Consider the following 20,886-nt stretch of genomic DNA (forward strand, 5'->3'; position numbering starts at 1 on the left):
CGTCATGAAAGGCTTGTGTGAATGTATGTGGATGGAGATGATGAAATGAGCCACATTCAAAAGAGCGTTTGAAAGATGTGTTCATTTGAGTCGATGTGTATTAATTGATACTGAGTAGGTATTAATTGATAAATATAGCAGCTTGTAATTATTTTTATTTTTTTTGCTGGTGCCAAATCATTTGTGTGTGGCAATGTTTGCATTGGAGAACTAGCATACTAATTTATGGCACTACGTAGTATATACTGCATACTGACTACTATGTTTTAAAAAAAAACTGTGTGTGTGTGTGTGTGTGTGTGTGTGTGTGTGTTCACTACTAATGTGTGTGCACTAACTTGGGTGGGTTTAATGGATGGGTTTTATTTATATATTTTTAGTTTTCATGTTAATTTTAGTCTAATGTGCTTTTGTCATTTTATTAGTTTTTTCTTAAAAGAAATATTGCTATTTAGGTTTAATAACATTTTATTTCATTTCCAGTTAATAATTTTACAACATTTCTAATTTAACTAATCTAACTAATATTCAGCTTTATTGCAAGTAACAGAAATGTTTTTAATAGTTCTAGTTTTACGATAGTAACCCTGCTCTGATAAAATAATGACTGTTCCTGAAAAAATATGTAGTCATGGGCATTGCATCATGGGATAGAGTGTTACTGCAAATACTAGGCAAGGCAAGTTTATTTATATAGCACATCTCATACACAATGGTCATTCAAAGTGCTTTACATAGAAGTAAATAAAATAATCAAAAGAAATAAGAACAGTTTAGGATGAAAAGGAAATAAAATACAGTCGGACGAACAGTGGCACAGTGTTCTTTCATTAGATACACAGCTAAACAGATTTAGCGTTTTGAGTCTGGATTTGAAATAAGCAAATGTAGTAAGGAGAATTAGTGTGAGTTGTATGATAGTATGCTATTCTGAACATAAGTGTTTCCTGACTTAATATATCTCCCCCTGCTGGTAGAAAAATAACTTTAACCAGTTTCTGAAAGTAAATTGTGTCATTGTTTGCTCACCCCGATGTGTTTTCATAACCTGGATGATTTTCTTTCTTCTGGCAAATGTAAAGTCCAAGCTGCTTTTTCTAAGAACAAACGTTTTCAAACGTGTGACACAGGTATTCTGCTGCTCTTCACCTTTAACAAAAGAAAGTTGTGTTCCTGACCGGAACAACACGAGGGCGGATCTTTACATCGGTATGACCCACCTGTCGAATCAGAGAGAGTAACATGACAAGAAGGTGAAACACAGTGAAATGAGAGCGAGTGCTTCCTCAAAGGACAAATCAACATTATCATGGCTGTAGAACAAAGATGCCTGTTTCTATAGCAACAGCAGAGAAGCTGACCGCCAGTAGCCCGGCTGGAGTCACTGACTGAACGGATGATGTTGAGATTTAACAATGGTTTTATTGACTGTTGTCATTCTACTAATTATGGTTGGACTAATAATATACTTATTTTGGACTTGCACTTTGGCAGGAACTAAAAAATGCATTTGCTGCATGTTCAGTTAATTAAAATGAGTTGATGCAACACAATTATTTGTGTCACAATTTCATTTTGTGCCATTTATTTAAATTAGTCAAATGGAGGCACTTTTTGTAGGCCATAACTCATTGGAATTGCTTAGTTATTTTCTAAACTAGCATAATCCATAGTCCTTTGTTTAATATACTAAATGATTATATATTTCCTATAAGATGCCAGAACTAAATGTAAAAAGCCAGCTCTATGAATGTGTGTTTATTCTAAAGCTAAGAGTTGAAACCGAGTGCAGATGAGAAACAGACCTGTCATAGCAGATGTGTCCTGGAGCCGGAGGGACTCGTGGACTCATGTGTCCCGGGAAAACATACTGTACGCACAAATATCACTGATTCCTCATTCATATTCTGCTGACTCATTTTTCACACTTACAGTACATTTGGAAATTGAATCTAATTTAGAATCAAGTCCCACATGAGGAATGATTTCAGGATGGATATTGAGGGGGATTTTTTAATTTTAGCTTTAAAGCCATGACTGGTCTGTTTATCTCAGGTCTGTATATATATTATACATTCATTTCTCAGTTATAGTGTTTTAAAAAGGCATCTGAAATAATAAAAACTACCGGTAAGTGCAACTAAGTGCAAATGTTGTCAAAAATACCAATATTTATATATATATATATATACACTCTAAAAAATGCTGGGTTGTTTTAACCCAATTTTGGGTCAAATATGGCCAAACCCAAACGTTGGATCAAAAATGCTATTTACAAATTTAACCCAATGGCTGGGTTTGTCCATATTTGACCCAAAATTGGGTTAAAACAACCCAGCATTTTTTAGAGTGTATAATGTTATATAATACTGGGTTGGGTGAGGGAACAAAAGCAAACAATTTCTTAGTGTTTGGTGTCTATGACAGGTGTGTTGAGCACAGGTGTGTGAAGGTGGACATCTTGTGCTGAGCTGATACTGTAAGATCACAGTTCAAATGTTTGCAGTACACACACACACACACACACACGCACGCACGCACGCACGCACACACACACACACACACACACACACACACACACACACACACACACACACACAGCCCACTGGCTCACTAGAGACGCCCACACTCCGCCAGAGGGATTGTCTTTGCAGAGAACTTCTATTAATAGTCCTCTGCTGCCCATCCTCTCCTCTCTTCTCCATCGCTCGCTCCTCTTCTCTCGCTTCAGCTCCGGCTCTTTGTCTTTTCCTCTCCCTCCTCGTCCTTCTCTTTCTCTGTCGTCTGTATCCCTCCTTTAAAGCCCTCAGAGAGCGTGTGACCTTTGCACATCCTACAAAATGTGTGGCTTATTAACATGTTTGAATAATAAACTCAACATTGTGTTGTTATAGACATTAGTCTAAATATGTCAGCATATATTCAGTACCTTTTTTTTTGTGTGTATTTTGAAAATTGTCTTATTTTCATGCAGATTTTTGGCCTGTCATAATGGAGTTATGCAGTTTATATAAAATGAATTTATTTTTCTCCAGTCTGGATCTAACTAAATGTATATAATTGTTTAACATTATATACATATATATGCGTCTAATCTTCATATCACCTCTTTTAAAAAGACATGGCCCCTTTTTTTATGGGATGACGTTGACGATGAGTGTGTTGTGCATTTGGGATTCTTGTGGAAGGAAGCTTTAGACCCAGAGGGCCAGAAGAGAGATTTCCAGAGGGCGGGAGGTCATCGCTCACGATTGACTGACTTTTTGATTTCAAGGAATGGAACTTTCTCTCGCTCTATTTCTGTCTCTATCTGTTGATCTCCCGCTCCCGACAGTGTCCCGGGAGAACGCTGCTGTGAGAGAGTGTGTGTGTGTGTTGCTGGGTTGTGTAGATTTGTCAGCGCTTTCGACCGCTGTCTTGTGACCAGCTCAGACGCTGTTGTCACCGTGGTGTTGGCGTCTGGTTTGTTTGGATTGGCACTGTGGAGAGAGACGGGAATAGAACTGGCATGGAGATAAAGAACAAGAGAGAGAGAATTGCATACTAACATACTCTGCAGTGCATACTAGTCATGTTTGACTTTATGAATACCTTGATAACCTACATGAACAACTACATTTTCAGTGAGACTGTAAATAAGTGTCCAGGGTGCTCGGGGAGTTTGAAGCTGTTCTTTGGGGTCGGGGATTCAAATAAATGTAGAAAAGAGAAAATCCAAGGCACTCTTCTTCAAAACTATTTAAAAAGCCTTTATTTTACTGGCTATATCATAGTAGAAAATGTATAAGACAATGGGGAAAAGCAACCCCAATTTTGGTTTTGTCTTATAAATGTTCTACTATGATATAGCCAGTAAAATAAAGGCTTTTTAAATCGTTTTGAAGAAGAGTGCCTTGGATTTTCTCTTTTCTATATTTTCAGTGATGTTTACAAATTCATGCAACTTTTAACACCCCTTTATTGACACATTTAAGTGCATTAACACATAATATGATAATTAAAAAAAAACATTGATGTAATTTATGTAAAATTACCATATTTATTTCTGAGACAATAACTTAAGTCGCTGAACTATTTAACAAGCATAGTTATTGTATTAACAATTATATACTACTATTTAAAACATTTAGCATACATTTTTCATATATTAAAAAACATATTATGCATTATGCAGTATGTTAGATTGGATTTAGATTAAAGGTTATTGTCATTCCAGTCACATATATACAGTAGAACAAAATGTCATTTGGCTAGGTGAGCAGTTTTCAAAAAGTATTAATATACTGTCCATACATATTACATCTAATATAATCTAATATACATCATATCTCCAAAAATGCTACTTTTCATGAAATGGATTTTTTTTTAAATAATTAAACATTGCGCTTTCAGAGTTGATATTGTGGATTTATAAATGGTCAGACACTTGCATGTGTCATTATATTATTAACATTTTACCAAAATCAAGCTCAAAGAGAGTTACATGCAAGGTTTTTGACCAGCAAATTTCTGAGAATTTCAAATTGCATTGTTGTTTTTTTCTTCAACACTCAGGTTATACTGGAGCTGATAAAAATCAATGATTATATTCTGATAAATATATAAGATATATAACATGCACAATATTATTTTGTGTATTCCAAGCATATAGAAATTCTGCATTCTGCATGCTCCAGAAAAAAGCCGTGAAATCCGAGCAGTTTTCCCCTTGATATGGCGTCCCCTGTGTGAATGAGGTATAAACCAGAGGAGGAGAGAGGGAGGAGATCAGACACGACCCCCGTGAGACATCAGACCGCAGGGGCTCTGTGTGTGTGTGTGTGTGTGTGTGTGTGTGTGTGTGTGTGTGTGTGTGTGTGTGTGTGTGTGTGTGTGTGTGTGTGTGTGTGTGTGTGTGTGTGTGTGTGTGTGTGTGTGTGAGCGTGTGCGTGTGTGTGAGCGCTGGCATCAGGACAGAGGAATATGCTGCTCTAAACCAGTTGATACAGTCCTAGCACATCACGTCTACTGAGAGACTACAGCACGCTAATGCTTATCCATTCAGATCACAGCCACACACACGCACACACACACACACACATCACTCGCATTTACTCAACATTCTGTTGGTTTTGTACTCTAAAATATGTCAAATTATGTCCGTGATTTTTCTAGGGAACATCCTTTGGTCTATTTTAGCTTGTTCCGTCATGGATGTTTCTCATATTTTGGAAGAAATTCTAGCACACCACTTTATACTTATGTTAGTATTTAATGTGAAATATACAGTAAGTGGCATAAAAACTTTCATTCAGGTGTCTGATCTACTAAGGGTGAGTGAGTGAGTGAGTGTGAGAGTGAGTGAGTGAGAGGGTGAGTGAGTGAGTGAGTGAGTGTGAGAGTGAGTGAGTGAGTGAGTGAGTGAGTGAGTGAGTGAGTGAGTGAGTGAGTGAGTGAGTGAGAGGGTGTGTGAGTGAGTGTGAGAGTGAGTGAGTGTGAGTGAGTGTGAGAGTGAGTGAGTGAGTGAGTGAGAGGGTGTGTGAGTGAGTGTGAGAGTGAGTGAGTGAGTGTGAGTGAGTGTGAGAGTGAGTGAGTGAGTGAGTGAGTGAGTGAGAGGGTGTGTGAGTGAGTGTGAGAGTGAGTGAGTGTGAGTGAGTGTGAGAGTGAGTGAGTGTGAGAGTGAGGGAGTGAGTGAGTGTGAGAGAGAGGGAGTGAGTGAGTGTGAGAGAGAGGGAGTGAGTGAGTGTGAGAGAGAGGGAGTGAGTGAGTGAGTGAGTGAGTGAGTGAGTGAGTGAGTGAGAGAGAGAGGGACCAAAAACATCCTTTGGTCTATTTTAGCTTGAGGGAGTGAGCGAGCGAGCGAGTGAGTGAGCGAGCGAGTGAGTGAGTGAGTGAGTGAGTGAGTGCGTGAGTGAGGGTCAAAACTAATGGCAGGTGAAATTTTAAGGTTTCATCTTATGTGTCAAGATTCAGAGTTATTTATTTAATAAAAGGTACAGTCTTTATGCTTCATGAGCAGATGTCAGCAGCAAATCCCTAATTCAGCAAACAAAAAAAGACAAGCATGCCACAGCAAATACAAAACCCTAACACACAGCTTCAGAACAAATGACAATCACCGTCTCATGACAGCACCCTCAGGACAGGGATGTCATTTCATTATTGCTTTATCTTCTTAGGAAATAACAGCTGATAAGATCACTTTTTTTGGTCTCGCACAGAAACAATAATACGGAAAGCAGGTGAATCAAAATGGCAAGACTGGAAGGTTTTTTAATGCTCCTCAAAGCAGTAATTTTGACAAAGAAAAAAAAATGTTTACTTGATTTTTGCTTTGTTTTATTTTAGGAAAATGACATCCAGTACTACGACTCCAAAGCCGACTCGGATGTTGTAAGTGATTTTTTTTATTTTATTTGTTTCGTGTTTTTGTATTGTCGTGTTTGCTCGTCACGAGTCACTTCATGTCTGTTTTTTTTATTAAATAGCTTTTTGAGGTTTTGATAATAATAGGTATTATTAGTGTTTTTCTTCAAAAAAAAAACCTTAAAGTGTGTCATCGCATAAGACTAAATTCGGGTTAGGCAACAAATTTTTTTATATACAGTATATACACATATACAGTGTGTATATATATTCAGTCTAGTTGATTTATTATTATTTCAAAAGTTATGTATGTTCTATTTTGATTAACATTTATTTTTATAATATAATATTTTGGTAATATTTATGTATTGTTATACGTTGTATTGTTACTAATCATAATATAAAAACTACAGTTTTTTTGCCAGTAATAAATATTTATCTTTATATATTTTTATTTCATATTTGACAATGTCCTTGTCTGGTTCCGTACATTCGAGTTATTGTCTTACAAAGCTTGAAATTGGTACAGACACATCAATGATTTTCTGGAGAAACATGTGAGACGATGTTGATACTTAAAACTGAATGCTTTAATATAAGATAATGTAAGTTATAATAGAGCAACTAAATTCTTCTCTGGGACACAAATATACACGTCACCGTATTTTTATGTATCATATACTCCGTAACAACCTTTCATTGAATAAGTGAAAGGTCACGGCGACTCTCTTCTGCGGCTGATTGATTTCACACTGTGGAGAAGGACACCGTTATATCAAGCCGGATGAGTAGAGGAGGAATGGAGGCTCAATGAGAGAGAGAGAGAGAGAGAGAGAGAGCCCAAGAAGTCATAAATCAGAGTGTGATTTTGTGCGGTAGAAGCGGCAGGCGTGTGATTAATGATTCAGCACTTTAGGGGCTGTCAACGTCTCTAATTGGAGGACATCGCTCATCGTTAAAGGGGCCAAGGGGATGGCGACCCACCTGAGACACTCGTGACCCCTACCTCGCTCCCTACCGGCCCGAGAAACGTGGGGTCAGAAAGTGCGAGGAGCTTGATTCCTTCATACGCTCAACTGCAGACACACACCTGCATATCTCCAGAAACAATGATCAATGTATAGACAGCTTCTACTATATCAATGCAATTAAGGGTACTGTAGAACTTTAGAAAACATTTGCAAATCCTTGTTGCAAATCTAAAAGTACTCAAAACTACAGAAAATAAATAGTAAAATTAGAATCTCATAGTACATGATCATAATCCAGATGCTTCAGTGGCTTCATTTTTAATAAATTATGTCGCCATTGGTCCAAAAGCACTAAGTTATTTACATTCAAACACCAACATCTGCTGGCTGTCAGTTGCCAAGTCCTCTGATGTACAAATAACAGAGGAGTTTGAGGCTCACAGATGCCATACATGCTTGAGGACACAGGATAGATGTTTTGTATCTTGTTTTTTGTGTTGCAACTTTTAAAATAGAACTATCGGTATTCAAACTGAAATATGACATTAGGACAGTGAACACATTGTACATCCTTAAATGTCTTATAACCGATTATAGAGGCCAAAATGATCACGGTTACAGTATCAATTTTATCACGGTATTGTTCAAATGTGCTGTAAACGTTCAAAAAGTACTCATACACACACTGAAATCATTGTTGAATGCCAACAAACTACAAATAAAATAGTATTACGGACATGTCATCTGAGGATTATTTCTAATTTTTCTCAGTTATTTTTCTTTATTTCCAGATTCAATGATTGGGTTGTTCTTGCGTACTAGAGCACATGCACACTCTTCAAAAACGGTGCTTTAAATCTCTTGACAGACTAAAAGGACATTTATTTGTATTAGAAATTAAATATATAGGTTGTACTGAATGCCAGCTTGCTTATTTTGCTTAATGTAATGATTTAAGTCCATGCAAACAAGAAACTACGCTTCTAACCACAGATCGAGAGCTGTCGTTCCAACCACAACATTTTGCAATGCTGTTTTCAAATGTTCGTTGAACTATGGTTTCGGGAAACACAGACTCGTTGAATGTCGCTGATATGACGGAACTTGTGACCGTCATCGGCTAACGATAACGATACTTTTGGGAAACGCACCCCAGAGTGTTACTGGCAGACTGGGAAAAGAGGTGCTGCAATAAAGTGAAAAATTTGAAAAATTATGTGTTTCTTGAACATTCAAGCTATTCTGGAGCCTATAAACAAAATCAAGACTTTGTAAAAGGGCATAATGTGTCATCTTTAAATAGTAAGAAAATCTGCTCTTTAAGCAGGGTTTAGAAAATCAAAGGAGGATGTTGTCTGTTTATAAACATAATTTTAAAGTTTATGTTGCTAAATTTGGACTATCACAAACATACAAACACACACGCACACTCTTAAAAGGCAAAAGTGTTAAGGTGTGATTGAGAGAGTCCTCAAAATGTCATTTTTGTCTCTCTCAACCTTTAATTAAACCTTCAAAACAGGGTGATAAAATTAACAAATGAGGTAATGAATGGGGTTAAACAGGTGGTCTATGGACGGGGCGAATGAACCAATCAGTGCGTCCTGTGTGGATTTTAAGCTCCTAATTAGAAGCCGTCTTGGGTAATTATGACTGGGCTCGACTGACGGTAAAAACACTCGAGTGAAGGATAGTCAGGTGGAAGAATAAACAAATAAAGGACATCGAGCTGAGATCCTCAAAGACGACGTTTCCAAATCAGTGCCTGAAACGTGTCTAAACGAGCAGAAAATGGGGTGTAATTGTGTGTGCCGGTGATGTTGCCTTGAAAAACACACACATGTTTGTTATCAGGGTGATGCGGTCATTTATAGCATTGCTTCAGTTTAATCTCTCAGTTTAACAAGCAGACAGCAGGAGTTTCAAGTGATTTTATGCATCAAATCAAAATGGACTTTTTTATAAATGTTGTTTTAAAGAAATTCAATGTTTGTTTTCATATTAAGGCATTGCAAATTCCTCCACGTCTGAAGCAGCTTTTCTATTTTGGTGGTGTAACCGTGGCCGTATGGGTCCCTCTCAACATTATTATTATTATTTTCTGTTCAATATGCTGTTGCACCCAGAAATGTCACCTTACTGAGGTAAAATGCTTTGCAAATGTCATTTTCACGTTGGCTTTATTCAGAAGAGCATACTAGCTTTCAACTCTGGCTATTTCTGCAGTAAACAGTATGTACTTTGAATGCAGTATGAAAATGTTGTCTATGCTTGGAAAAACAACATGACCTTGTATATTTGCCAAAATATGCAGTGCACAACCAGAGCACACTGTACACTGAATACTGTATCCCACAATGCAATGTCCTCGACTTGACCTTCTATTTCCAGTGCGACAAAAGAACCGCACCATTATAGTAATATCAGCCATTTTATCATCTTGACTCGTTATTTGATCCGAGTGGCAAAAGTTATTTAAAAACTAAGGGCACGATTTACTAAACAGGGCAAATTAGCATCTGGTTTAAGACACACTCTAAAAAATGCTGGGTTGTTTTAACCCATTTTGGGTCAAATATGGACAAACCCAGCCATTGGGTAAAATTTTTAAATTGCATTTTTGATCCAACGTTTGGGTTTGTCCATATTTAACCCAAAATTGGGTTAAAACAACCCAGCATTTTTTAGAGTGCATGCTTTAAGACACGTTAAATAATGACGCAAATACAGTAAATTGACGAGCGCAAATCTTAGTCGTGATTCATTTAAATACTCTCCTCTCCTTGTTTCGTCTGAAAGGGAAACTCCTACAAATGCATATCCAATAAGGTCAGCTGCAAAAAATAACCTTGTCCATACCTTTTTAGTGTTAGTTTTTTACTGCGTGTCTTTATTAAATTCTGACAGTAGTTTTTTAATGCCAAAAAAAAGGGTTTGCACTGGCGCAAGCTGTTAGTAAATCTGGCCCTGTGGTTAATCCTGTTAGTTCAGGTTAGCTGATCTAGTTCCCGGTTTCAACTTTAATCCTGACCTACTAAAGATTTTCAGATTATTAACGCTCTGAATCATATATGAAACTGCAGCCAAAACAGTAACTGGAGTCAGATGTGAACTAGTCATGAGTAAATTCAGTGCGCTGTGTCATCATCTTAAATGATTTACCACCAAAACTGAAAGGAATGCCATTTCCAAGAGGTTATTTGTATCATATGTGTGTACCTGCGTGTTCATGTCTTATTGAGGGGTATCAGAAAACCACCGTCTCCCTGTTCGGCCCGACAACAGTTTATAATTGCATTTTAATAGACAATTAAAGGCAGGCCATAAATCAGTCCTCACTTGGCAGGAGGCTTGAATTTAATTTTGAGGAAAACAAAAAAAACAAACTGTGTTTACTACGTCAACCCCAATTAACCCCTGCCTCTTTATTACTGTACACCGTACGTACTTCACCTTGCCATGAAGGCGAGGGTTTGATTGTGAGATGTAAGAATAAACAAAAAGAGAAAAAATTAATGAACCACAGTGAGTGGGAAATGACTGAATAATGACAATTATTGCAGAAAAGGTTAGACTGTAGATTATTTAGCATTTAATCCAGTCTTGTGTTTTATATAATGAAAGGGATATGCATGATGATTACTATTTTAGGTTTGTTTGTTTGTCACACTGGAAATGTAAGGTAACGTTGAGTGCATTGCATTGTGGGATACTGGATGTATCCTTAGATCTTTCCTGTATCTTTCCTGTAGCTCAAACAGTAGAGCGTCGGCAAGGTCATGGGTTTGATTCCCAGGGAAAGCAAGAACTGGTGAGAATGTGAAATGTGTACCTTGAAATGCAATGTAAGTTGCTTTGGATAAAAGCGTCTCCCAAATGCATAAATGTAAGTATACATACTGCAGAAATTTTATGGAAGAAGGCCATTCCACTACGTGAATGCAATTAGCATGCAGTGTACGGATAGACTTAATGATTATGCTCAGCATACATTCAGAATGAGGTATTTTATGAATACACACCATTAAAATCCAGTGATTATACCATTTATGCTGCCTTGATACTTTCAGTCACTGAAGTTCTTTCAAAGGCAGACTTTTTCCGTGGTGAATTTTTGACTCAAGATGCATTAAAATGCTAATTATCAGCCTGTGCGGCGGCTCAAGTAGAGGCTAGAGCAGCCGTCATTGGACAATCATTGTGGTGATTTATTGACAGGGTTAATCGCCTGAAGGACTTCAATGCGAATGCGATAGCCATCACCGACGCTAATTGATTTTCTGCAATTTACGAACACTTTGATACCTGCTGTTGTATTGTGTCGTGGATGAATAGACTGGCGATGTATTACGGCTTTTCCTCCAAAGAGCTCCACCTTTGAGTTGTGGAGGCAGGATTACCCCTGTCATGTCTGTGTAATTAGTGTTTGTCTAATTAATCATGAATGCGTGTGTGTGTGTGTGTGTGTGTGTGTGTGTGTGTGTGTGTGTGTGTGTGTGTGTCTAAATGATTTTCTGCTCAAATGTTTGCTGTGTGTCAATCAATGCATTCGGCTTGTGTGTGTGTGTGTGTGAGAGAGTGCGCTGATGTGTCTCTGGCTCTTCTCGTTGCAGCCGGATGATGATGATGGAGAAAACCTCTTGGAAAACCCGAACTCTCTCTCTTTGGAGTTTGTGGAGGACCTCAACTTCAAGAATAAAGTCAACTACTCGTATACGGCTGTACAGATTCCTACTGACATCTACAAAGGCTGTGAGTGCGGTCAACAAACATACAGTACACTAGCATTCAAAAGTTTGAGGTCAGGAAGATGTTTTGTAAGGAATAAATACTTTTATTCAGCAAGGACGCATTCAATTAAGCTTGATACAAAAAAATAAACGCTGTTCCTTTGAACTTTCTTTGAAAATGTAAAACCGTTTCCACACATATATAAAGCAGCACAACTGTTTTCAACATTGTTTCTTGAGCAGCAAATCAGCATATTAGAATGATTTCTGAAGGATCATGTGACACTGAAGACTTTATATTTCACAATGTTTACTGTTTTTTACTCCTTTTTTTAATCTAATAAATGTATCCTTAATGAACAGTATTTCAAAAAATGTAAAAATTCTTACAGCGGTCGGTGTATTAACAAAAGTTCTGTCATGTTCTCCATACAGTAACATCTAGATCAGTGGTTCTCAGCTAGTTTTGCTTCAAAGCCCTAATTTTCTATTGTGGCTGAACATTGTCCCAAAATGGTTCATCCTTCAAAAGTAAACTTAAAAACATCCATCAAATCAACAATATTAAACTGCATTGGCTCAACAATTTGCTAAATTAATAAGTAAATGGGAACTTGCATCTTCTATTATTCTAGATCACATTTTACATACAACTGGTTTTAGAGGATGATGGCATGTTGAGACAGATGAAATTGCACCCAAATAGAGTTTGATTAGACACACACCGTTTGACACCGTCTTTTTTCTCACGATGCATGAAAACATTCTTAGATGCATTGCATTATTTGCATTGCATTGTTTTTTTCCTCCCCTGTCAGAACAAACCTGTGAGCGATGGGTCGTGAACCACCAGTTGAGAACTTCTGATCTAAATGAACTGGTTTCGTTCAAGTCAACGCTGTGATTTAATATAACTTGATTTTTAAAGGTCAGATCAGGTAGAGATGGCTCCTTATACTGTGCTTTTTCTTTTATTACAGTGTATTATGATCTCTGGCTGTGTTACTGTACTGTTTAGTAGGATTTATTTGGACATATTTTACCTTTTTCACAGTGGGAATTCAAGTGTTACTGAAGCATTTTCCTCTCTCGTTTTAAGCCAAGTATCTGAAAATATCCAGCGGTTGTTGTACGTTGTTTGTGATATCTGTCTGTCTGATGTCTGTGGAGGATATCAGAACTGAATCACAGTCTTGTATCTTTGATAACATCTCCTGGGAATCCTTTGAGCGGTCCTTCAAAATGATAGCAAGATTCACTCTGAATGTTCACAGAACTGTCTAATGACAGACCATTTTAAACTACACATAATATTTTTTTACGTTAAGAGTACAGCTTTAGGAGACAAATGTTTGCTCTTTTGGTGTTTAGAAAGTGTTTCTGTGCCTCTCAGTGATTTGTTAGTGTGTTGACTAGGACAGATGTTTGTAGAGTGTCCTGAGCGACTCCTTCATCTGTCTGTGGATGTTGTATAGGCTTATGGGTAATGGACGATTGCTGGAAGATGAATGCTGGCAGAGTGTGATCAAACATTTGGACGTTGTTTCTTTTGCTCTGCTGTAATACATAACCATCACATGTCACTGTACGAGGCTCTCTGTGTAGCAGGTTTCAGAGTCTCTTTGATGCACAGCATTTATGTTTCTTTGACCAAGAACAATTACACAGCTTACTTGAGGAGGAGTTGTGCAACTGTGAACTGGATATTTATCAAACGTGTTCTAGATGAATATTTGCTATAAAACGAATAAATAGAAATAAAATAGAAGTAAAACACATTGGAGCCATGGCCTAGCGGTTTTAACACCGTTTTTATCCGGCCAAATCCTGTCTCACCGTCAAATCCTATCCTCCTTATACCCTAAAGCAATTACACTAGCTGAAATAACTTCTTTTTTTTTCTTTTTTTTATGGAATTTGCTAGTGTTTGGTTCCCAATTTGAAAACCGTTTCAGGGAGAGCATTTTATGACCAAAATTACAACAAATTTTTATTTTATTGTATTATTCATTTTGCTTTCATTTTTGGCACATTAAGTCCAGGTCATGAATATATATATATTTTTTTTTATTAAATTTATTTCGGCTAGTTTTGTCATTTTCTTTTCGTTTAAGTTGAAGTACTCAGATAACTAAAACTTGATCAACTAAAACCTAAAACTAGATATATTTAAAAAGCTTAAAAAAAAGACAAAAACACAAATGACAAATCAAAATTACTAAAACTTTTACTAAAATTTAAATGAAAATATAAAAATAAAATATAAATCAGAATATTTACAAAAACTAATAAGATAACAGTGATACTAAAATAACACTGATATAAAACAAAAAGAAGACCCTTAGCCAGCAGCCATATCACTCTGTAGCTCAAGACCAGTTGCCCACTGAAGATAAGCAGGGCTGAGTCTGGTTAGTACCTGGATGGGAGACTCCTGGGAAAACCAGGTTGCTGCTGGAAGAGGTGTTAGTGAGGCCAGTAGGGGGCGCTCACCCTGTGGTCTGTGTGGGTCCTAACACCCCAGTAGAGTTATGGGGACACTATACTGTCAAAGAGCACTGTCCTTTGGATGAGATGTAAAACCGAGGTCCTGACTCTCTCTGGTCATTAAAAATCCCATGGCATTTCTCGTAAAGAGTAGGGGTGTAACCCCGGTGTCCAGGCCACATTCCACCCATTGGCCCTTACCAATAATGGCCTCCTAATAATCCCCATATACTGAATTGGCTCTATCATTCTCTCTCTCCTCTCTCCGCCTGTAGCTGGTGTGTGGTGAGCGCACTGGAGCTGTTGTACTGTGGCTCATCCAGTGGATGCTCACACTGGTGGTGGTTGAGGAGAGACCCTTATATGATTGTAAAGCGCTTTAGGTGTACAGTAGTACATATGAAAGCGCTATATAAATGCCTCATTCTATTCTATTCTATTCTATTCTATTCTTAATGTGCAAATTTGAATCTGACTTTATCCTGACATATCTTGTTTCTGCCATTGTTTTCTGTCCTTTCTATAGACCCCTTTTCAGTTAGTAAACATGGTGAGTTTTTTTGTGGGCGGAGCTTAGGTGGTGGCAGAACGATCCCTTTGGGGTCGTTAGTTTCGACGCTTCACTAACGTTAGTTTGCAAGTTTTGTTAGCTTGTTTTTTTAACAATGACTGGAGAAAATCTGATTTTATCTTAATGTGTAAGGTCACTCACTGTCCAGGACCGCGATTGTTATTTGCTAAAGGTAATTTTAACGGACGGAACCAGATTGGCTGACCCGTACACACTCACACTCAGTCCATGGATGGACGATCTGACAGGATTAACGTTAACGCTACCTCCGGTTGAGTGGCCTGACTTCAATACCTACCCGATAGAGAAACTGAGCATAAAGATAAACTGAGGGCATATAAATCTTTAGATGCCTATAACTATGTGCTGAATGGTCACGCACAAGACTTGTGTGGTATGATCCGCAGTTCTGCCTATAGCGCGAAGTCCAGAAGACGACAATGTATAGAGTGACATCACGGTGCAATTTTAATGATGTGCATTAGAAAACATTAAGCGATAAAATTTCAAACTAGAGCCTGAACTCCGTTGATTCTTGCACCCAACAACACAGCAAGATGACATTTAATAATAATAATAATAATTTAAGCTCCTTATTATGTAGCCGAATCTGTGCTGGTTTGTATTGGCCGCCTCCAGTTTTCCCTTCGTTTTGCCTCCAGCTAGCGCCGTGACGTAACTGTGACGTCGGCTCGAAATTGGTCTAATAATAATATATAATATGAATAAAATGGTGAACTTCACTATTAACTAGGAGTTTTTCCTCATAAACTCCTCATTACTGCTCATTGATAGTAAGTAAGGTAGTTGTTTAATGGTTATGTTTAGGTATGGGAAGGGGTTAAGGAATCTAGAATCAATTATTTATTTATATAACAGTAAGTTTTGCAACTAATTCTTTACATTAGAAATGCACTGACCATTTTAATCAATAAGGTTTTAGAGGTCTTGACTGTCCGCTGTAACGTGGCGTGACCGTGGGCTCATGGGAATTGTAGTTCAATAAAGGCATGAGTGATAACCTCTCCACCTCTCTGCAGCTCAGGCTGCTAATTTGGCTTAAAGGACAGTCGAGGATGAGAAGGTAAAGCAGTATTAGCAGTCTGGTAAAAAAAAAAAAAGTCTGGGAACAGGGATTAAACATTGCCATGGCAACGGAAGATGTCCTGACCTGACACTCGGAGGGTTAGGGGTTCAACGGATGAAACGCATCTAGATAAATGGGAATGAGAGAGTGGAGCTTGTAGATAGTCCCACAAAGTAAATTCAACTGAAGAAGAAAAAATGTAAACCCTACCTGGCTGACTTTCATGCTTTACACCGTGGTAAAATCACTGTACCGGGCTTATTACTTTTATAAAACCAAAGTTAAATCCAAAATTGTCCCCATTTACTTTATTAATGTATGTTTCTGGTCTTACTGGGTCTGTAGATTTAGTCAACTAGACTAAAACTAAAACTACAAAAAGAACCTAAAACCCAACCTAAAACTAAAAGTTTTCAGATGACTAAAATCCCGGACGAGCCCCCACTTGTTACGAGCCTCCTTAAAAGTCTGGTTAAAGAAGACAGGTAACACAAAGTTAAGAAGAGGACACATGAACACTCCTATTCCCATGTCCCAGTTCAACAAACACATGTCCACAAGATCTTAGTGGGGATGAAAAATGTAGATTCTTTTTTTTTTAGTTGACATAAGTTACATGTTTAAAAACTAAATGGCATTTTAGTCAAAAGACTACGACTAAAACTAATTCAATTTGCTGTCAAAATGAACACTGGTTTTTATAAGGACAGATAGTTATTATAGGAAATGTTTTTATACATTAGCCATCTTCATGAGTGTCTGGTACAGTCCATAAAAGAGAAGCTTCTTGATTGTCCGGGATTGTTGAGGTTTTCTCTTGGAGGTTACAGTTAGAGTGCTGCTGTCTTTGCTCGTACAGCCATTAAAACATTGTGCGTTTTCCAGAAACATATATTCGTAAGTTATATAGCATCTGTGTGCATATCATAAAACCAATCTAAGACTTAGTTTTACCACAGCTGAGCAAAGAAAACACTACTGTTGACCGCAGGATTGAAATCAGTCTAAAGAAAAATCAGTATTTACATAAAACATGATCCACATCTTGACCAATGCTCTCCTTCAAGTAACGTGCAAATGTATTGAGAGTGTATTGAGAGATACATTTGAAAATGGCGTTTTCGTTTCAAAATGCTCTCTGTCCACACTAGCTTTTCAAACATTTTCTTTTTTTTTTCTCATCCACACGTCAGAAAACACCACATAAATACTTAGATTATACAGACGGTACAGACATGATAAAGTTCTCATGCTATTCTTCTGACAGGATCATTTTATTTAGCAAAATATCTCCGCATTCACTGATCGCATTCACCAGGTCGCACTCAGTCACTATTATATGTTTGGTCTAAAACGCAACTGCTCTCATGTTTTGTCTCATGTTGCAAATGCGAGTACATTTTCTGTCATCTTTGCAGGACTGTGATATTAAGAGTGTGCAAATGAACGTATCTTTAGCAACAGTGTGACAGTGAATAGCACATAACAGACACAATACCGGTATAGATATCTATCAGGTCAATATGAGTCGCATGACTAACGCGATTTATCCACTCGGGAACCCGTTTTCAAAAAGATTTTTGCATTTAAATAAGACCAATCTTATTTATCATGTAACTGACATAAAAAAGTTATGAAAATTCATGATTTATTTTTTATTTTTTAGATGACTAGCTTGTAAGACTAGTCTAAGCAGTTTATGCAACTGGCCATTAGATAGTTTCTATATGGTTGCTAGTGTGTTCTGAGCAGTTGCTAGTGTGTACTGGATGGTCCTATTTAAATTGTAATTTTGACTGTTGAAATATGAATATAAAATCACTAGTTAAGTTACAGCACATCTCATCTCATCTCAACTCATCAATCATAGTAGTAATCATTCATATATGTCATTTTGAGTTTTACTTGAAATTGTATATATATAAGAAATAAAAAGAGTGATGTTTGCCTCAATAAACCCCACTAATACATCACAGCAGAACCACAACCTAAGTGTTTTACTTTACAGGGTTGTCCTCCTCGAGGCACGTCCAGTCAGAAAGTCTCCCATAATCCCCATCCTGGTCGAGTGAGGACACGTCACATGTCCAAAACTCCTGTGATCAGTAAAGCTTTAACTGGCCCGCATTGTCTAGAGCTGATCCGAGCAGACGTGTGAGAGATAGAACCAGAAGAAAGCAAGAACTTTCTGGTAATAGCAGCCATTCAGTGTGTGTGTGTCACTTTTCAGGCACTAAATGGGGCGGCGTGTGTGTGAGTCCAGCTTTGCCGGCTCTGCCGGGCCTCCTTGGCCATTTATTGAGATTGAGAACGTTCCTCGCCCGCCTGTAATGAACCGTTTTATGATTCATTATCCCACCGATGAATTCTGCTGCCAAGTCTGCAAACTTTCTAATTAGCACGGGTCAAACAGCCACACAGTTTCCGTCTAATTATCGACGCCTATTACCGAACGGACACTGGAGGAAAGCCATTGAGGAATGTAGTGAGGTGGGTGGTGCGATGCTTAGACGGAGGAATACAGAAACACCTCAGATGTTGCTCTTTCATACCTCTGGAGACTTAATGAACATCTTGACTATAATTAAGTAACTTTGTCTTATATATTTCGGTATCACTTCACAATAAGGTTCCGTTTGTTAACAACTAGTTAACATAAACTAACACTGAAAATGACTTCTAAAGCGCTTATTAATCCTTATAAATGTACCACTAAATCAAAAGTGACCATTCTTATTTTCTAATGGAATATTGCAGTATTTATTATAAATAATTTTTCTGTGCATACCATTATTTTTTTAATTCATGTGCCTCGTAATCTTTAATCAAAATAACTTCCCCTCCCTCTTGCAGGACATCTCTTCTCTGATGATGAGGGCGGGGCTACCTGTCAATCACATGAGATCCACCAATAGCAAACCACAACCATCCAATTAATAAAAATCAAGCCCCGCCCTTCATAAGTCTTTTCGCTTTATATATGTCACAATAGGGGAAAAAAGACTATCTTCGGTTTCATACCAACTTTTAAATTAAAAGTTGTATCTGTTAATATTATTTAATGGACATAAACTAACAATGAAGAGTTTTATTTTTATTGACTAACATTAATGCAAAAAAAAAAAATTATAATAATAAATACTACAACAAATGTATTGTAAAGTGTTACCACTGTTTCTCCTGCAATTCCTGGAGAGAGAGAAACAGTTGTCGTACTATAAGAGTAAAGAGATGTGGATAAAGTCTCAGGTAATTTATCCTTTGGAGATTTTAATGAGAAATATTTGAATTCATATTGAAATCTCTTCTTTTTGGACAGTTTGGGATCTTGTTGAGGCCTCTTCTGAACCGGATAAATCTGAACTGAAGATTATATAAGATAGGGGGCTTTTCCTCAAGACTATTTTTTCTCCTTTTAAACTCATTGTTGTCTAAAGGAAATAACTGAGATATTAGAAAGATCTCATTTGTTTGTTTGTTTTTCTTGCAGTAAAGGTTCAGAGTTTATAGGGGATGGTCTACCTGAAGCTGTTTCTGTGAGAGTATATGCATGTTTATCTTGGTCATGCCTTTAAAGTCACTGCATAATATTTTCCAAATTGAAATGCTTTAAATGCATAAACTTGAATACACGTGTGTCCGTTAGTCCACTCCTCCAAACGTAAGTCCACCACTATTGTACCGAAAACTCAACTTCAAGCAGATTAGCCCAGTTGACAGGGAATGACACGTATGCTAATACAGATCAAGTTTGTTCGTTATTATTCCCAGCAAACGTCTTTGATTTTAATCCCCACTGTAAGAAACTGTCACCCTCGGAAGTTCTTGTTCAGGCCTCAATTGTTGCTGGAGATACTGTTGGAAATAGTGCTTATTAAAGTGAAATTGAAAGACTAATTGTGTGTGTGCATGAAAGGCGAGGAGAAACAGCTTTCATTTGTCTGAATGAACGGATTAGCACCTCCTGTGGATACTGACAGGGAAAACCAGGAACAGTAGTGGATGCAGTGTTGGTTTGATTGTAATGGTGTGGTTTGTATCTTTCAGATGGCATCTGTAAACAAATAAAGGCTTGCAGGTTGACATGGCAAAACATTTATGCATTTGGCAAAGGCTTTTATTCAAAGTGACTTGCATTTCATATATCAGTTTTATCAGTTCAGACACATTACCTTTTATTATTTTTATTTTATTTTTGGCAAACTAAGACTAGGAGCATGCAAAAATAAAAGTAAAAATAAATTTTTATGTATTATTATGTATAATTTAATGTTTTGTTTAATTTAATAATTTAATAATTTTAAATATAAATAAACAATTATTGACTTTTATTATAATACTATATTATTAGTGACACGTTACATGAAGGCTATATGATATAAAATCATGAATATTGGTATTAATATGGGTTAATTATGAATATTAATGGTTAAAATGATTTACAAAAACAAACATCTGATCATACGTTGTACTACAAGACATTTTAAATACATAATAGTGCTTTGAGAATATTATTATTATGCATTATGAGATTTTGTAGGAAGTGTTACCACAGCCTCTAATGGTGTTTTACATGCGTCCAGTTTCTGTACAGCCTGACCGTGTCATTATAAAGACTGAGCTGACCCATGTCAATCACAGCATCTGTGTGCGTGCCAACCGAAGACTTCACTGGCTTGTCTCTGCTGGCAGCGA

General features: G+C 37.3%; 1 protein-coding gene across 2 annotated transcripts in view; it reads left to right on the forward strand.

Annotated features, from left to right (window-relative positions):
- The window catches only part of cacna2d2a (calcium channel, voltage-dependent, alpha 2/delta subunit 2a), a 206,557-nt gene that overhangs the window by 118,299 nt on the left and 67,372 nt on the right, over positions 1-20,886 (forward strand). Inside the window, exons 5-6 of one of the 2 annotated variants that reach the window (XM_079629452.1) lie at positions 6,328-6,372; positions 11,930-12,068. In XM_079629452.1, the coding sequence (XP_079485578.1) occupies positions 6,328-6,372; positions 11,930-12,068 (184 nt within the window). The remainder of the gene's footprint in view (positions 1-6,327; positions 6,373-11,929; positions 12,069-20,886) is intronic. The other variant, XM_079629453.1, reaches the window with a different exon arrangement.

Source organism: Phoxinus phoxinus (genome assembly GCF_949152265.1).
Source record: "Phoxinus phoxinus genome assembly, chromosome: 11".
NCBI lineage: Eukaryota > Metazoa > Chordata > Actinopteri > Cypriniformes > Leuciscidae > Phoxinus > Phoxinus phoxinus.